Source organism: Oncorhynchus clarkii, chromosome 5 (assembly GCF_045791955.1).
Source record: "Oncorhynchus clarkii lewisi isolate Uvic-CL-2024 chromosome 5, UVic_Ocla_1.0, whole genome shotgun sequence".
NCBI lineage: Eukaryota > Metazoa > Chordata > Actinopteri > Salmoniformes > Salmonidae > Oncorhynchus > Oncorhynchus clarkii.
The window spans coordinates 3,619,295-3,640,032 of NC_092151.1; the positions used below are offsets into that span (position 1 = coordinate 3,619,295).

Sequence of the window (20,738 nt, forward strand, 5' to 3'; positions counted from 1 at the left end):
GCATGAGGGTTTTGAACCAGGAACCTCCTGCATTAGTGCTGCAGTCCAGATGAGAGCAGGAGGGTTTTGAACCAGGAACCTCCTGCATTAGTGCTGCAGTCCAGATGAGAGCAGGAGGGTTTTGAACCAGGAACCTCCTGCATTAGTGCTGCAGTCCAGATGAGAGCAGGAGGGTTTTGAACCAGGAACCTCCTGCATTTGTGCTGCAGTCCAGATGAGAGCAGGAGGGTTTTGAACCAGGAACCTCCTGTACTAGATGTGCAGTCCAGATGTCACCCAACAATGTTAACAGTATACAGAATTACAGTGTTTTTGAAATAGATTGATGAGGATTTTTCTTCCAGTTTTTGTGTAAAAGTTTATCCAACAACCTCATACTTTAGACTAGAGTTACTACCAGTGTCCAGGTGTGAACCAATACTGTTAACCGTAACCAGATGACAGACAGCGGCGTGGAGGCGGAGCAGCCTGACGACCACCTGTGGTGATTGGTTCTGCCGTGGCCGTGGGCGAGGCCTCTTTCAAGGTCATGGTGGTGAGGCCCTACGGTGACGTAACCGTTGAGGATATGCACCAGAGGAGGTGGAGGAGACTGGACTGTGGTGCTGAGAGACAACAGAGACAAGAGGATTGCATGTTAGATTAAGATTGGATAGGAGTTATGTCATGTTAGATTAAGATTGGATAGGAGTTATGTCATGTTAGATTCACCATGGATAGTAATCAGTGTGTTATGTCCGTCTGTGGGTTGAGAGATGATGTCACACATTCCCTGCCAACACACGGTCTCAGACTCTCCCTTGAAACAAATATTATGTAATCTCAACATGACTTTCCTCAATAAACAAATTATAAAAACAAAATATTATTTTATAGTAGTATTATAATATTATTAGTTATTATTAGCCCAGTCAAATAACGAGCAGTTATTTACCCAGTCAGAGGAGTTATTAACCCAGTCAGATATAGAGGGGTTATTTACCCAGTCAGATATAGAGGAGTTATTTACCCAGTCAGATATAGAGGGGTTATTTACCCAGTCAGATATAGAGGAGTTATTTACCCAGTCAGATATAGAGGAGTTATTTACCCAGTCAGATATAGAGTAGTTATTAACCTAGTCAGATATAGAGGGGTTATTTACCCAGTCAGATATAGAGGAGTTATTTACCCAGTCAGATATAGAGGGGTTATTTACCCAGTCAGATATAGAGGAGTTATTTACCCAGTCAGATATAGAGGGGTTATTTACCCAGTCAGATATAGAGGAGTTATTTACCCAGTCAGATATAGAGGAGTTATTAACCCAGTCAGATATAGAGGAGTTATTAACCCTGTCAGATATAGAGGAGTTATTAACCCAGTCAGATATAGAGGAGTTATTAACCCAGTCAGATATAGAGGAGTTATTAACACAGTCAGAGGAGTTATTAACCCAGTCAGATATAGAGGAGTTATTTACCCAGTCAAATATAGAGGAGTTATTAACCCAGTCAGATATAGAGGAGTTATTAACCCAGTCAGATATAGAGTAGTTATTAACCCAGTCAGATATAGAGGAGTTATTTACCCAGTCAGAGGAGTTATTTACCCAGTCAGATATAGAGAAGTTATTAACCCAGTCAGAGGAGTTATTAACCCAGTCAGATATAGAGGAGTTATTAACACAGTCAGAGGAGTTATTAACCCAGTCAGATATAGAGGAGTTATTTACCCAGTCAAATATAGAGGAGTTATTAACCCAGTCAGATATAGAGGAGTTATTAACCCAGTCAGATATAGAGTAGTTATTAACCCAGTCAGATATAGAGGAGTTATTTACCCAGTCAGAGGAGTTATTTACCCAGTCAGATATAGAGGAGTTATTTACCCAATCAGAGGAGTTATTTACCCAGTCAGATATAGAGGAGTTATTTACCCAGTCAGATATAGAGGAGTTATTTACCCAGTCAGATATAGAGTAGTTATTAACCTAGTCAGATATAGAGGGGTTATTTACCCAGTCAGATATAGAGGAGTTATTAACCCAGTCAGATATAGATGAGTTATTTACCCAGTCAGATATAGAGGAGTTATTTACCCAGTCAGAGGAGTTATTAACCCGGTCAGATATAGAGAAGTTATTAACCCAGTCAGAGGAGTTATTAACCCAGTCAGATATAGAGGAGTTATTTACCCAGTCAGGTATAGATTAGTTATTTACCCAGTCAGATATAGAGGAGTTATTTACCCAGTCATATATAGAGGAGTTATTTATCCAGTCAGAGGTGTTATTTACCTAGTCAGATATAGAGGAGTTATTTACCCAGTCAGAGAGGTTATTTACCCAGTCAGATATAGAGGAGTTATTTACCCAGCCAGATATAGAGGAGTTATTAACCCAGTCAGATATAGAGGAGTTATTTACCCAGTCAGAGGAGTTATTTACCCAGTCAGATATAGAGGAGTTATTTTCCCAGTCGGATATAGAGGAGTTATTTACCCAGTCAGATATAGAGGAGTTATTTACCCAGTCGGATATAGAGGAGTTATTTACCCAGTCGGAGGAGTTATTTACCCAGTCAGAGCAGTTATTTACCCAGTCAGATATAGAGGAGTTATTAACCCAGTCAGATATAGAGGGGTTATTAACCCAGTCAGAGTAGTTATTAACCCAGTCAGATATAGAGGAGTTATTTACCCAGTCAGATATAGAGGAGTTATTAACCCCGTCAGATATAGAGGAGTTATTTACCCAGTCAGAGGAGTTATTTACCCAGTCAGATATAGAGGAGTCAAACATTGATACTGTTCCTAATTTTAACTGTTGTTACATAATGAGGTCAAACATTGATACTGTTGCTAGTTTAGCTGCTAATGCTACATGACGATGTCAAACAGAGAATTCCAGAACCTTAGAACCTAGTTTGTCAGAACTCTGGAAATCATCAGCCTGATCAGGATGAATCCAGAAACATGCCAGTCTCTTTGATGTACGCCTGTTAGATCCAGGAACTAAGTACGGGCTTATTGGGACTCTGCCAATCACAACAAACGGACAGCTTCCTCCGCCTGCCACTATTGGTAGAGAGAAACTCAGCTCTGTAACTACCTCCCATTAGTAAAGAAAATAAAAAAAACGGTTGAATTCTAAGCTGGAATGAAATTAATGAGCAATGTTTCAATTGAGGTTGTGATTTGACAATTTTGGTACTTATTGAGGAATGAACTCGTGACATGGTGAAGGCATAATGGGCCAGAAGTCAGCAGGCCTGTGATGACTAGGATTCAGTCCCAAATTGCACCATATACCCTAGATAGTGCACCAGGGCCTATAGTCATACGAAGCCATTTGGGGAAGCAACGACAAACTGACCAGAGGCATAATTTACCTAGCATATATAATTAGGCTCTTTTCATCACTGGACATATGTTAGTAGTTAATAATATTGACTTTTCATTGATTGTCCTTGGTTACAAGAGCCAGCTGTCTCTCTTGGATATAACCTAGCCCTGAATTTGCTGCTTATTTTAGAAAGGTACATTCAGAATAGTTATTCATTTTGTTTTCTGCTGTGTTTGATTGCCGGGAATACTGACTGAGCCTATAAGCAGGTATGAGTCCCAAATAGAACCCTATTTCCTAATATAGTGCACTACTTTTGACCAGAGCCCCTATGGTCATTCCAGGTCCACTCTGGTTAAAAGTAGTGCACTGTATAGAGAACAGGGTGCCATTTGGGACAGGATCTCAGGTTTATTTTAGTTGAACCTGCGTTTACAAAGCAGAGCCAGTGAACTCAGGAGGGTGAAGTATAATCAGGTCTGACATGTCTGCATGTGGCCACGCATCAAATCAACCAGAGAGACCTTCCTCTGTACTCCCCAACACTGGAAACACAGTGTACAATGCTCTGTTTAGAGGAAAACTCAGCAGGCTACCTTCCTGAATATTAACCATAATGTACCATTTTTAAAACATTTTTTTCAGACATAATATACAAACGTCTGAAGTTGACTTTTGGGGGAAATGTATTTAGAAACATCCCATGTTATTTTATTTTCAGGACTAAAAAGACCTTTCAATTCACAGTTCCATTGAGCATGCTTTTCAGTCCAAGTTTAGGAAACTGGCCTTATAGTTATAAATATACCAAACAGTCAGTCAGAGAATCAACCAAGTAACAAGTGTGTGGTTATTCTTCACGGCAAATTCAACAATAGTCTCTTTGTGATCATATTCGAATAAAAAAAATTAAAAAAGAGGATCATATTTTCCGTCACAAAGGTCTCTTGCCGGTAGCTACAACCTTCCACAACGTATTTCCTTTCCTTAGGATCCATAACACTGAACCAGGAGAGAACCAGTCTAGAAGGAGGTATCTGTGATGTGATATGATGGGTCGTTGTGCCTGCAGGGTCTCTGTCAGTTAGAGGGTAGATCCTGTAGACAGAGCAGCTATAACTGCCCAGACTTGAGCACGAAAGTGATACCTACCTAGTACTTAACCCCTTGAACTGTCTTGACATTTACCTGACATGTGAATTCAATACTTCTCTCTCCATGCCCTTCCCCATTCTTAGGAACATACATCATCATAAACTACTGGTATGCCAGCTACCACCCATAGTAATGTAATATATACCATTTAGCTGATGCTCTTAGCCAAAGTGACTTACAATAATAAAAAATATTTAACCAGGCAAGTCAGTTAAGAACAAATATTTCATTACAATGACGGCCTAGGAACAGTGGGTTAACTGCCTTGTTCAGGGGCAGAACGACATACTTTTACATTGTCAGCTCAGGGATTCGATCTAGCAACCTTTCGGTTACTGGCTCAACGCTCTAACCACTAGGATACCTACCTCCCCCCTCTAACCACTAGGATACCTACTATCCCCAATACAGTGAGTTTAACATGTGTACATGTACATTTAACATGTGTACATGTTTTCTGTGGGAATTGAACCCACAACTTTGGGTACATAACGTCACACAATAACGGTACACATTGTTCTGGTAGAACTATCAACAGTACACAGTGATACACAACAACGTCTCCTCTCTCACCTCTCCTCGATGCGAACCCAGAGGTCATTAAACTGTCTGTTTCTCTGATGTTTCTTCTGTTTGTTACGTCGTTTCTTCTTCAGCTTGCGGTCCATCGTGTCCATCAGCTCCAGGCTGGGGGAGTGACGAGGTATGTTGGGTAGTGGGTTGTCCTGCAGAGGGTGCTGTTGCTCCTCGTCGTGGAATTCGTGGAGGAACGGCTCCAGGTAAGGGTACTCATCCAGGTTCTGACCCGGAGAATGACCCGTCTGGTCGGTAGAGGATTTCGATCGACTGTGGTGATGGAGAGAGTAATGTTAGAAATAGAGAACAGTTGAACATCCAAATGCCTTTGGAGTTAACATCTGAACTGATAGAAACATTCAAATGCCTTTGGATTTAACATCTGAACAGTTGACACCAGCTTCCAATGCCTGGAAAATATTACATTATGACCAAACATGGGATTGTAGTCAGGGGGCAGGGTTGGTGCTTGGTGGGGGGGGGGGGGGGGGTTGGTGCTTGGTGGGGGGGGGGCAGGGTTGGTGCTTGGTGGGGGGGGGGGGGGGCTGGGTTGGTGCTTGGTGGGGGGGGGGGCAGGGTTGGTGCTTGGTGGGGGGGGGGGGGGCAGGGTTGGTGCTTGGGGGGGGGGCAGATTATAGCAAAATGTGTAGAATTTGAGTAAATTTGCTTTAAAAGAGCAACATTTTCTCTTAGCATCTTGGAAAAATATTAACAAAAGCGATGAGCTATAAATCAGAAAAACAAACTATCCCTGCCCCATGGCAAAAAAAGTGTAGAATTTCAGGAAATTAGATTTAAAAACGGCAGCATTTTCTCTGTGCTTCATGCCCCCAAATGCAGTCGTCCGGCCCTGATCGCTCCTCCACTGGTGAAAACACCTACGGGGAAGTATGATCCTTCTGAAGCCTTACAGGAGAATCACAGGAATTATTCTTCAGACCCATCTGCTTCGGATGAATCATTGGTCCATCATTCAAACAACAGCTAAACAGACACGGCTTCAAATCATTTATCAAACGTTACATAAATCTGTTGGAGCTGGAGATAAACTGGTCAAAACCCTATCCACTTTGTTGTCGCATATTTGCAATGGGATATTTACGATCATCCCTCCAGACATTCAGTTTCTCCTCCAATCTCCAGTCCCATTCATTTCAGAAAAAAATGCGATGTGTGTGTGTGTGAAGTGTGTGAAGTGTGTGTGTGAAGTGTGTGTATGTGTGTGTGTGTGTGTGTGTGTAAAAAAGGGAGATATAGAGATAGAGAGACTAACAGAGAGAGAGTGAAAGAGAGAAAGTTCAGATGAGATTCAGGAGGACATGCAGTATCTAACATTTTAACTTGTGATAAGGGGATTCTTTTTCCTAGGGTGAAACCCTATCTTCACCATCTCATCTCCTCTCTACGTGTGTCTGGGATTTAGGATCTGTGTGGGCCTGTCGTGGGGAGTAGTTAGGGTTAGAGATATAATCCATACAGCTATGTGGTGGTGGTGAGGTTAGAGACAGGACGGAGATCCATATGCAGCTGACAGGAGAGACGAAGCAAGAGATTCAACTGATCACCAAAAAGAGATTGCCACCCAGGGAGTCTGGACAAGCAGACAGTAGAAGACAGGGAAGAGATCGCCCCCCAGGGAGACTGGACAAGCAGACAGGAGAAGATAGGAAAGAGATCGCCACCCAGGGAGATTGGACAAGCAGACAGGAGAAGATAGGAAAGAGATCGCCACCCAGGGAGACTGGACAAGCAGACAGGAGAAGATAGGAAAGAGATCGCCACCCAGGGAGACTGGACAAGCAGACAGGAGAAGATAGGAAAGAGATCGCCACCCAGGGAGACTGGACAAGCAGACAGGAGAAGATAGGAAACAGATCGCCCCCCAGGGAGACTGGACAAGCAGACAGGAGAAGATAGGCCTACACAATCCTTTACTTGCACTTTATAACACAGCATATACAGTTCCAGTGAAAAGTTTGGACACACCTACTCAATCAAAGGCTTTTCTTTATTTGTACTATTTTCTACATTGTAGAATTATAGTGAAGACATCAAAACTATGAAATAACACACATGGAATCATGTAGTAACCAAAAAAGTGTTAAACAAATCCAAATATATTTTATATTGTAGATTCTTCAAAGTAGCCACCATTTGCCTTGATGGAAACATTGCACACTTTTGGTATTCTCTCAACCAGTTTCACCTGGAATACTTTTCCAACAGTCTTGAAGGAGTTCCCACATATGCTGCTTGTTGGCTGCTTTTCCTTTACTCTGCGGTGCAATTAATCCCAAACCATCTCAATTGGGTTGAGGTCAGGTGATTGTGGAGGCCAGGTCATCTGATGCAGCACTCCATCACTCTCCTTCTTGGTCAAATAGCCCTTACACAGCCTGGAGGTGTTGGGTCATTGTCCTGTTGAAAAACAAATTATGGTCCCACTAAGCGCAAACCAGATTGGATGGCGTATCGCTGCAGAATGCTGTGGTAGACATGCTGGTTAAGTGTGCCTTGAAATCTAAATAAATCACCGACAGTGTCACCAGCAAAGCACCCCCACACCACCACACCTCCTCCTCCATGCTTCACGGTGGGAACCACATATGCGGAGATCATCTGTTCAACTACTCTGCATCTCACAAAGACTCGGCGGTTGGAACCAAAAATCTCAAATTTGGACTCGTCAGACCAAAGGACAGATGTCCATCGGTCTAATGTCCATTGCTCGTGTTTCTTGGCCCAAGCAAGTGTCTTCTTATCATTGGTGTCCTTTAGTTGTGGTTTCTTTCAACCATGAACGCCTGATTCACACGGTCTCCTCTGAACAGTTGATGTTGAGATGTGTCTGTTACTTGAGCTCTGTGAAGCATTTATTTGGGCAGCAATTTCCGAGACTGGAAACTCTAATGAACTTATCCTCTGCAGCAGAGGAAACTCTGGGTCTTCCTTTCCTGTGGTGGTCCTCACGAGAGCCAGTTTCGTCATAGCGCTTGATGGATTCTGTGACAGCACTTGAAAAAACTTTAAACGTTTTTGAAATTTTCCGCATTGACTGAGCTTCATGTCTTAGAGTAATGATGGACTTTCGTTTCTCTTTGCTTATATAAGCTGTTCTTGCCATAATATGGACTTGGTCTTTTACCAAATAGAGCTATCTTCTGTATACCACCCCTACCTTGTCACAACACAACTGATTGGCTCAAACGCATTACGAAGGAAAGAAATTCTACAAATGAACTTTTAACAAGGCACACCTGTTAATTGAAATGTCATTTACCTCATGAAGCTGGTTGAGGGAATGCCAAGAGTGTGGAAAGCTGTCATCCAGGCAAAGGGTGGCTACTTTCAAGAATCTCAAATACAATTTTGAGATTTGTTTAATAACACTTTTTTGGTTACTACATGATTCCATGTGTGTTATTTCATAGTTTTGATGTCTTCACTATTATTCTACAATGTAGAAGATAGTTAAATATAAAAAAAGCCTTGAATGAGTCAGAGTGTTCAAACCTTTGACCGGTAGTGTACGTTTTATGAAAATGTAAAAAAGACAAGGGACTCTATTCAATATATATTGAGGAAGTTCAACGTTACAGCGTGATTGGAATGTAAAGACAATGTTCCTGTGCTAGCAGAGAATGCATTCCGGTAAATTCTGCATATGTCATCTCAATCAGAAATTACCATTACATTTCTATCACGGAATCTGTAATGCTTCAGCCATCTGTAAGGCTTCAGCCATCTGTAAGGCTTCAGCCATCTGTAACGCTTCAGCCATCTGTAAGGCTTCAGCCATCTGTAAGGCTTCAGCCATCTGTAAGGCTTCAGCCATCTGTAAGGCTTCAGCCATCTGTAACGCTTCAGCCATCTGTAACGCTTCAGCCATCTGTAACGCTTCAGCCATCTGTAAGGCTTCAGCCATCTGTAACGCTTCAGCCATCTGTAAGGCTTCAGCCATCTGTAAGGCTTCAGCGATCTGTAAGGCTTCAGCCATCTGTAACGCTTCAGCCATCTGTAAGGCTTCAGCCATCTGTAACGCTTCAGCCATCTGTAAGGCTTCAGCCATCTGTAAGGCTTCAGCCATCTGTAACGCTTCAGCCATCTGTAAGGCTTCAGCCATCTGTAACGCTTCAGCGATCTGTAAGGCTTCAGCGATCTGTAACGCTTCAGCCATCTGTAAGGTTTCAGCGATCTGTAATGCTTCAGGCATCTGTAAGGCTTCAGCCATCTGTAAGGCTTCAGCCATCTGTAACGCTTCAGCCATCTGTAAGGCTTCAGCCATCTGTAACGCTTCAGCCATCTGTAAGGCTTCAGCCATCTGCAACGCTTCAGCCATCTGTAACGCTTCAGCCATCTGTAAGGCTTCAGCCATCTGTAAGGCTTCAGGCATCTGTAACGATTCAGCCATCTGTAAGGCTTCAGCCATCTGTAAGGCTTCAGCGATCTGTAACGATTCAGCCATCTGTAACGCTTCAGCGATACAGATTAGAGACAAATTATTATTGGTTGTGTGTCTTTGATGCAGGTTCAAATAAATGTTATATTGACTATTGTATGTTTAATAAAACAAATGAGCAAATGTACATTAATCTGTACATTACTGTACAGTAAAATAATACAATCTTAATGTGGCCAGATTTGCCAGACCAATTTGGAAAGTCCTGTTTATAGTGCAAGTGTCACACCCTGATCTGTTTCGCCTGTCTATGTGCTTGTTTCCACCCCCTCCAGGTGTTGCCCATCTTCCCCATTATCCCCGGTGTATTTATACCTGTGTTGTCTGTTTGTCTGTTGCCAGTTCGTCGTCAAGTTTACCAGCTGTTTTTTCCCCTCTACTCCTGCTTCATGTTAGTTCATTGTTTCTAGTTCTGGCGGTTTTTGTAAATAAACATTTGTTACTTTGAACTGTCTGCATCTGGGCCTTATCCTGAGGTCTGGTAGCAAATCACCAAATCATTCAACACAATCTACACTGAACAAAAATATAAACACAACTTGCAATATTTTCAAAGATTTTACCGAGTTACAGTTCATATGAGGAATTCAGTCAATTCAAATGACTGGGAATACAGATATGCATCTGTTGGCCACAGATACCTTACACAAAATGGGCCTTGGGATCTCATCACGGGATTTTTGTGCATTCAAATTGTCAGTAGAGACATGATTACCACCTGTCATTATGTACCACCAGTTACTGTGTACCACCAGTCACTATATACCACCAGTCACTATGTACCACAAGTCACTATATACCACCAGTCACTATGTACCACCAGTCACTATATAGTCACTATATACCACCAGTCACTATATACCACCAGTCACTATGTACCACCAGTCACTATATAGTCACAATATACCACCAGTCACTATGTACCACCAGACACTATAAACCACCAGTCACTATGTACCACCAGTCACTATATACCACCAGTCACTATATACCACCAGTCACTATGTACCACCAGTCACTATATACCACCAGTCACTATGTACCACCAGTCACTATGTACCACCAGTCACTATGTACCACCAGTCACAATATACCACCAGTCACTATATACCACCAGTCACTATATACAACCAGTCACTATGTACCACCAGTCACTATATACCACCAGTCACTATGTACCACCAGTCACTATGTACCACCAGTCACTATATACAACCAGTCACTATATTCCCAAGATGGCATAGCAGTTCAGACGTATTTTTGTCCTCGTCCTGTCGTGTATATAAATATATAGATATATTTACAACTTTTTTTTTCACATACATTTTTAATTTTCCAAAAACTCATCTTCAGAACACTCTCCTGCAATCCGCTTCACCAATTTATATTTATATAAAAAAATATTATTTACCTCAGATCTGTGATCCTCCGAGAGGCTAGCCAGAAATTAGCCAGAAGCTAGCCGGGAGCTAGCCAGAAGCTGGTCCAGAAGCTACTCTGAAGCTGGTTCAGAAGCTAGTTAGCTTATTTACTGGCTAATCGTTAGTACTCAGCTAACCACGGTTTGTGGTCATCGGCTGTCCTTTGGCTCGAGAATCTATCGCCAGTTTTGTACGGCGCGGTGCAGCGCGGCTCGGAACGGAACATACCGGATTTCGGCCGCTGGCTCTGGACATCCATACCTGGATCTCACAGCTAGCTAGCTGCTATCCGTGTGACTATCGGCTTTCGTCGATTCCGGAGCTAACATCAATTGTTCCGGAGCTAGCCAGCTGAAATGTTCCATCAATCACTCCTGGGCTGCAGTCACCTATCCGGACCCGTTTTGCTGCCTACGCGGAGCCCCACCGGCCTTCACAGTTGGACTGCCGACGTTGTCTACCCGAGGGAATTGTCCGGCTGGCTCCTCCGGCGCAACGTTGCCTGGGCGCCCATCTGCGGCCTGCTAGCCGTTGGCTATCTTATCGGCTGCTATCTGAATAGACAATCGGACAATTTTTATTTTATTTTATTTTTATTTATTTATTTATTTTTCTTCTTGGGCCTCTATAACTATATCTATTGTTTTTATTTTTGTTGTTGTTGTGTGATTTGGATTAATTCCCCTCTACCACACGGAAACCCACTAATCTACTGACGGAACACAAGAGTTGGCTAATAACAGACCTCCATTCTATGCTAGCTTGCTCCTATGCTAGCTTGCTAACGATTTAGCTGTCTAAATCGCCGTGACCCCCAACCAACCTCTCCACTCACTGGACCCTTTTGATCACTCGACTGAGCATGCCTCTCCTTAATGTCAATATGCCTTGTCCATTGCTGTTCTGGTTAGTGTTTATTGGCTTATTTCACTGTAGAGCCTCTAGTCCTGCTCATTATACCTTATCCAACCTATTAGTTCCACCACCCACACATGCAATGACATCTCCTGGTTTCAATGATGTTTCTAGAGACAATATCTCTCTCTTCATCACTCAATACCTAGGTTTACCTCCACTGTATTCACATCCTACCTTACCTTTGTCTGTACATTTTACCTTGATGCTATTTTATCGCCCCCAGAAACCTCCTTTTACTCTCTGTTCCAGACGTTCTAAACGACCAATTCTTATTGCTTTTAGCCGCACCCTTATTCTACTCCTACTCTGTTCCTCTGGCGATGTAGAGGTGAATCCAGGCCCTGCAGTGCCTAGCTCCACTCCTATTTCCCAGGCGCTCTCTTTTGATGACTTCTGTAACCGTAATAGCCTTGGTTTCATGCATGTTAACATTAGAAGCCTCCTCCCTAAGTTTGTTCTATTCACTGCTTTAGCAAACTCTGCCAACCCGGATGTTCTAGCTGTGTCTGAATCCTGGCTTAGGAAGACCACCAAAAATTCAGACATTTTAATTCCAAACTACAACATTTTCAGACAAGATAGAACTGCCAAAGGGGGTGGTGTTGCAATCTACTGCAAAGCTAGCCTGCAGAGTTCTGTCCTACTATCCAGGTCTGTACCCAAACAATTTGAACTTCTACTTTTAAAAATCCACCTCTCTAAAAACAAGTCTCTCACCGTTGCCGCCTGCTATAGACCACCCTCTGCCCCCAGCTGTGCTCTGGACACCATATGTGAACTGATTGCCCCCCATCTATCTTCAGAGCTTGTGCTGCTAGGCGACCTAAACTGGAACATGCTTAACACCCCAGCCATCCTACAATCTAAACTTGATGCCCTCAACCTCACACAAATTATCAATGAACCTACCAGGTACCTCCCCAAAGCCTTAAACACGGGCACCCTCATAGATATCATCCTAACCAACTTGCCCTCTAAATACACCTCTGCTGTTTTCAACCAAGATCTCAGCGATCACTGCCTCATTGCCTGCATCCGTAATGGGTCAGCGGTCAAACGACCTCCACTCATATCTGTAAAACGCTCCCTGAAACACTTCAGCGAGCAGGCCTTTCTAATCGACCTGGCCGGGGTATCCTGGAAGGATATTGATCTCATCCCGTCAGTAGAGGATGCCTGCATATTTTTTAAAAATGCCTTCCTAACCATCTTAAATAAACATGCCCCATTCAAGAAATTTAGAACCAGACCTGACTGCCCTTAACCAACACAAAAACATCCTATGGCGTTCTGCATTAGCATCGAACAGCCCCCGTGATATGCAGCTGTTCAGGGAAGCTAGAAACCATTATACACAGGCAGTTAGAAAAGCCAAGGCTAGCTTTTTCAAGCAGAAATTTGCTTCCTGCAACACTAACTCAAAAAAGTTCTGGGACACTGTAAAGTCCATGGAGAATAAGAACACCTCCTCCCAGCTGCCCACTGCACTGAAGATAGGAAACACTGTCACCACTGATAAATCCACCATATTTGAGAATTTCAATAAGCATTTTTCTACGGCTGGCCATGCTTTCCACCTGGCTACTCCTACCCCGGTCAACAGCACTGCACCCCCCACAACAACTCGCCCAAGCCTTCCCCATTTCTCCTTCGCCCAAATCTGCTCAGCTGATGTTCTGAATGAGCTGCAAAATCTGGACCCCTACAAATCAGCCGGGCTAGACAATCTGGACCCTTTTTTTCTAAAATTATCTGCCAAAATTGTTGCCACCCCTATTACTAGCCTGTTCAACCTCTCTTTCGTGTCGTCTGAGATTCCCAAAGATTGGAAAGCAGCTGCGGTCATCCCCCTCTTCAAAGGGGGTGACACTCTTGACCCAAACTGCTACAGACCTATATCTATCCTACCATGCCTTTCTAAGGTCTTCGAAAGCCAAGTCAACAAACAGATTACCGACCATTTCGAATCTCACCATACCTTCTCTGCTATGCAATCTGGTTTCAGAGCTGGTCATGGGTGCACCTCAGCCACGCTCAAGGTCCTAAATGATATCTTAACCGCCATCGATAAGAAACATTACTGTGCAGCCGTATTCATTGATCTGGCCAAGGCTTTCGACTCTGTCAATCACCACATCCTCATCGGCAGACTCGACAGCCTTGGTTTCTCAAATGATTGCCTCGCCTGGTTCACCAACTACTTCTCTGATAGAGTTCAGTGTGTCAAATCGGAGGGTCTGCTGTCCGGACCTCTGGCAGTCTCTATGGGGGTGCCACAGGGTTCAATTCTTGGACCGACTCTCTTCTCTGTATACATCAATGAGGTCGCTCTTGCTGCTGGTGAGTCTCTGATCCACCTCTACGCAGACGACACCATTCTGTATACTTCTGGCCCTTCTTTGGACACTGTGTTAACAACCCTCCAGGCAAGCTTCAATACCATACAACTCTCCTTCCGTGGCCTCCAATTGCTCTTAAATACAAGTAAAACTAAATGCATGCTCTTCAACCGATAGCTACCTGTACCTACCCGCCTGTCCAACATTACTACTCTGGACGGCTCTGACTTAGAATACGTGGACAACTACAAATACTTAGGTGTCTGGTTAGACTGTAAACTCTCCTTCCAGACCCATATCAAACATCTCCAATCCAAAGTTAAATCTAGAATTGGCTTCCTATTTCGCAACAAAGCATCCTTCACTCATGCTGCCAAACATACCCTTGTAAAACTGACCATCCTACCAATCCTCGACTTTGGCGATGTCATTTACAAAATAGCCTCCAATACCCTACTCAACAAATTGGATGCAGTCTATCACAGTGCAATCCGTTTTGTCACCAAAGCCCCATATACTACCCACCATTGCGACCTGTACGCTCTCGTTGGCTGGCCCTCGCTTCATACTCGTCGCCAAACCCACTGGCTCCATGTCATCTACAAGACCCTGCTAGGTAAAGTCCCCCCTTATCTCAGCTCGCTGGTCACCATTGCATCTCCCACCTGTAGCACGCGCTCCAGCAGGTATATCTCTCTAGTCACCCCCAAAACCAATTCTTTCTTTGGCCGCCTCTCCTTCCAGTTCTCTGCTGCCAATGACTGGAACGAACTACAAAAATCTCTGAAACTGGAAACACTTATCTCCCTCACTAGCTTTAAGCACCAACTGTCAGAGCAGCTCACAGATTACTGCACCTGTACATAGCCCACCTATAATTTAGCCCAAACAACTACCTCTTTCCCTACTGTATTTTATTTATTTATTTATTTTGCTCCTTTGCACCCCATTATTTTTATTTCTACTTTGCACATTCTCCCATTGCAAATCTACCATTCCAGTGTTTTACTTGCTATATTGTATTTACTTTGCCACCATGGCCTTTTTGCCTTTACCTCCCTTATCTCACCTCATTTGCTCACATCGTATATAGACTTGTTTTTACTGTATTATTGACTGTATGTTTGTTTTACTCCATGTGTAACTCTGTGTCGTTGTGTGTGTCGAACTGCTTTGCTTTATCTTGGCCAGGTCGCAATTGTAAATGAGAACTTGTTCTCAACTAGCCTACCTGGTTAAATAAAGGGGAAATAAAAATAAATAAATATACCACCAGTCACTATATACCACCAGTCACTATATACCACCAGTCACTATATACCACCAGTCACTATATACCACCAGTCACTATATACCACCAGTCACTATATACCACCAGTCACTATATACAACCAGTCACTATGTACCACCAGTCACTATATACCACCAGTCACTATATACCACCAGTCACTATATACCACCAGTCACTATATACCACCAGTCACTATATACCACCAGTCACTATATACCACCAGTCACTATGTACCACCAGTCACTATATACCACCAGTCACTATATACCACCAGTCACTATATACAACCAGTCACTATATACCACCAGTCACTATATACCACCAGTCACTATATACCACCAGTCACTATATACCACCAGTCACTATATACAACCAGTCACTATATACAACCAGTCACTATATACCACCAGTCACTATATACCACCAGTCACTATATACCACCAGTCACTATATACCACCAGTCACTATATACCACCAGTCACTATGTACCACCAGTCACTATGTACCACCAGTCACTATATACCACCAGTCACTATATACCACCAGTCACTATATACCACCAGTCACTATATACCACCAGTCACTATATACCACCAGTCACTATATACCACCAGTCACTATATACCACCAGTCACTATATACCACCAGTCACTATATACAACCAGTCACTATATACAACCAGTCACTATATACCACCAGTCACTATATACCACCAGTCACTATATACCACCAGTCACTATATACCACCAGTCACTATATACCACCAGTCACTATGTACCACCAGTCACTATGTACCACCAGTCACTATATACCACCAGTCACTATATACCACCAGTCACTATATACCACCAGTCACTATATACCACCAGTCACTATATACAAACAGTCACTATATACCACCTGTCACTATATACCACCAGTCACTATATACCACCAGTCACTATATACCACCAGTCACTATATACCACCAGTCACTATATACCACCAGTCACTATATACCACCAGTCACTATGTACCACCAGTCACTATATACCACCAGTCACTATATACCACCAGTCACTATATACCACCAGTCACTATATACAACCAGTCACTATATACCACCAGTCACTATATACCACCAGTAACTATATACCACCAGTATATACCACCAGTCACTATATACCACCAGTCACTATATACAACCAGTCACTATATACCACCAGTCACTATATACCACCAGTCACTATATACAACCAGTCACTATACCACCAGTCACTATATACAACCAGTCACTATATACCACCAGTCACTATATACCAAGTCCAGTCACTATATACCACCAGTCACTATATACCACCAGTCACTATATACAACCAGTCACTATATACAACCAGTCACTATATACCACCAGTCACTATATACCACCAGTCACTATATACACCAGTAACTATATACCACCAGTCACTATATACAACACCAGTCACTATATACCACCAGTCACTATATACCACCAGTCACTATATACCACCAGTCACTATATACCACCAGTCACTATATACCACCAGTCACTATATACCACCAGTCACTATATACCACCAGTCACTATATACCACCAGTCACTATATACCACCAGTCACTATATACCACCAGTCACTATATACCACCAGTCACTATATACCACCAGTCAACTATATACCACCAGTCACTATATACAACCAGTCACTATATACCACCAGTCACTATATACCACCAGTAACTATATACAACCAGTCACTATATACCACCAGTCACTATATACCACCAGTCACTATATACCACCAGTCACTATATACCACCAGTCACTATATACCACCAGTCACTATATACAACCAGTCACTATATACCACCAGTCACTATATACCACCAGTCACTATATACCACCAGTCACTATATACCACCAGTCACTATATACCACCAGTCACTATATACAACCAGTCACTATATACCACCAGTCACTATATACCACCAGTCACTATATACCACCAGTCACTATATACCACCAGTCACTATATACCACCAGTCACTATATACCACCAGTCACTATATACAACCAGTCACTATATACCACCAGTCACTATATACCACCAGTCACTATATACCACCAGTCACTATATACCACCAGTCACTATATACCACCAGTCACTATATACCACCAGTCACTATATACCACCAGTCACTATATACCACCAGTCACTATATACCACCAGTCACTATATACCACCAGTCACTATATACCACCAGTCACTATATACCACCAGTCACTATATACCACCAGTCACTATATACCACCAGTCACTATATACCACCAGTCACTATATACCACCAGTCACTATATACCACCAGTCACTATATACCACCAGTCACTATATACCACCAGTCACTATATACCACCAGTCACTATATACAACCAGTCACTATATACCACCAGTCACTATGTACCACCAGTCACTATATACCACCAGTCACTATATACCACCAGTCACTATATACCACCAGTCACTATATACCACCAGTCACTATATACAACCAGTCACTATATACCACCAGTCACTATATACCACCAGTCACTATATACCACCAGTCACTATATACCACCAGTCACTATATACCACCAGTCACTATATACCACCAGTCACTATATACCACCAGTCACTATATACCACCAGTCACTATATACCACCAGTCACTATATACCACCAGTCACTATATACCACCAGTCACTATATACCACCAGTCACTATATACCACCAGTCACTATATACCACCAGTCACTATATACCACCAGTCACTATATACCACCAGTCACTATATACCACCAGTCACTATATACCACCAGTCACTATATACCACCAGTCACTATATACCACCAGTCACTATGTACCACCAGTCACTATATACCACCAGTCACTATGTACCACCAGTCACTATGTACCACCAGTCACTATATACCACCAGTCACTATATACCACCAGTCACTATATATACCACCAGTCACTATGTACCACCAGTCACTATATCACTATATACACCAGTCACTATATACCACCAGTCACTATATACCACCAGTACCACCAGTCACTATATACAACCAGTCACTATATACCCACACTATATACCACCAGTCACTATATACCCACCAGTCACTATGTACCACCAGTCACTATGTACCACCAGTCACTATATACCACCAGTCACTATATACCACCAGTCACTATATACCACCAGTCACTATATACCACCAGTCACTATATACCACCAGTCACTATGTACCACCAGTCACTATATACCACCAGTCACTATGTACCACCAGTCACTATGTACCACCAGTCACTATATACCACCAGTCACTATATACAACCAGTCACTATATACCACCAGTCACTATATACCACCAGTCACTATATACCACCAGTCACTATGTACCACCAGTCACTATATACCACCAGTCACTATGTACCACCAGTCACTATGTACCACCAGTCACTATATACCACCAGTCACTATATACAACCAGTCACTATATACCACCAGTCACTATGTACCACCAGTCACTATATACCACCAGTCACTATGTACCACCAGTCACTATATACCACCAGTCACTATATACCACCAGTCACTATATACCACCAGTCACTATATACCACCAGTCACTATATACCACCAGTCACTATATACCACCAGTCACTATGTACCACCAGTCACTATATACCACCAGTCACTATGTACCACCAGTCACTATATACCACCAGTCACTATATACCACCAGTCACTATATACCACCAGTCACTATATACCACCAGTCACTATATACCACCTGTCACTATATACCACCAGTCACTATGTACCACCAGTCACTATATACCACCAGTCACTATATACCACCAGTCACTATATACCACCAGTCACTATATACCACCTGTCACTATATACCACCAGTCACTATGTACCACCAGTCACTATATACCACCAGTCACTATGTACCACCAGTCACTATATACCACCAGTCACTATATACCACCAGTCACTATATACCACCTGTCACTATATACCACCAGTCACTATATACCACCAGTCACTATGTACCACCAGTCACTATATACCACCAGTCACTATATACCACCTGTCACTATATACCACCAGTCACTATGTACCACCAGTCACTATGTACCACCAGTCACTATATACCACCAGTCACTATATACCACCAGTCTGATGTGTCACAAGCATCATTTGAAGACAAATGGGAACTTAAAAAAATAGGTCAAATCATGTCATTGATGTTCAGGTCGGAAAGATGGAGCCCGAGAAAGAGGCCAGAGTTTCCGACTTGGAATTCCAAGTTTGGATGACCGTTTTGGATGTTGGATGAATATTTTCCCAGTCGGACCTCGTTTTTTCCCAGTTATATTGAATGTGGAATTGCCACTAGTCTGAACATTCAGAACCTTCTGTCAATTACAACAGAGTACGAGCAGTGCAAATCAACATTTCAACTGCATGTGTGGAGTGGAGGAGCTGTGTGGAGTGGAGCAGCTGTGTGGATTGTAAGGAGCTGTGTGGAGTGGAGGAGCTGTGTGGAGTGGAGCAGCTGTGTGGAGTGGAGCAGCTGTGTGGAGTGGAGGAGCTGTGTGGAGTGGAGGAGCTGTGTGGAGTGGAGGAGCTGTGTGGAGTGGAGCAGCTGTGTGGAGTGGAGGAGCTGTGTGGAGTGGAGGAGCTGTGTGGAGTGGAGGAGCTGTGTGGAGTGGAGGAGCTGTGTAGAGTGGAGGAGCTGTGTGGAGGGGAGGAGCTGTGTGGAGTGGAGGAGCTGTGTGGAGTGGAGGAGCTGTGTGGAGTGGAGGAGCTGTGTGGAGTGGAGCAGCTGTGTGGAGTGGAGGAGCTGTGTAGAGTGGAGGAGCTGTGTGGAGTGGAGGAGCTGTGTGGAGTGGAGCAGCTGTGTGGAGTGGAGGAGCTGTGTAGTGTGGAGGAGCTGTGTGGAGTGGAGGAGCTGTGTGGAGTGGAGCAGCTGTGTGGAGTAGAGGAGCTGTGTAGAGTGGAGGAGCTGTGTGGAGTGGAGGAGCTGTGTAGAGTGGAGGAGCTGTGTGGAGTGGAGGAGCTGTGTGGAGTGGAGCAGCGTGGAGCAGCTGTGTGGAGTGGAGGAGCTGTGTGGAGTGGAGCAGCTGTGTGGAGTGGAGGAGCTGTGTAGAGTGGAGGAGCTGTGTGGAGTGGAGGAGCTGTGTGGAGGGGAGGAGCT

General features: G+C 43.4%; 1 protein-coding gene across 1 annotated transcript in view; it reads right to left on the reverse strand.

Annotated features, from left to right (window-relative positions):
- Nucleotides 1–214: 214 nt before the first annotated feature.
- LOC139409826 (metalloprotease TIKI1-like) overlaps nucleotides 215–20,738 on the reverse strand; it is a 134,353-nt gene continuing 113,829 nt past the window's right edge. Inside the window, exons 6-7 of the mRNA XM_071155212.1 lie at nucleotides 5,054–5,326; nucleotides 215–605 (exon numbers count right to left, since the gene is read on the reverse strand). Of these exons, the coding sequence (XP_071011313.1) occupies nucleotides 380–605; nucleotides 5,054–5,326 (499 nt within the window). The 3' untranslated portion in view covers nucleotides 215–379. The remainder of the gene's footprint in view (nucleotides 606–5,053; nucleotides 5,327–20,738) is intronic.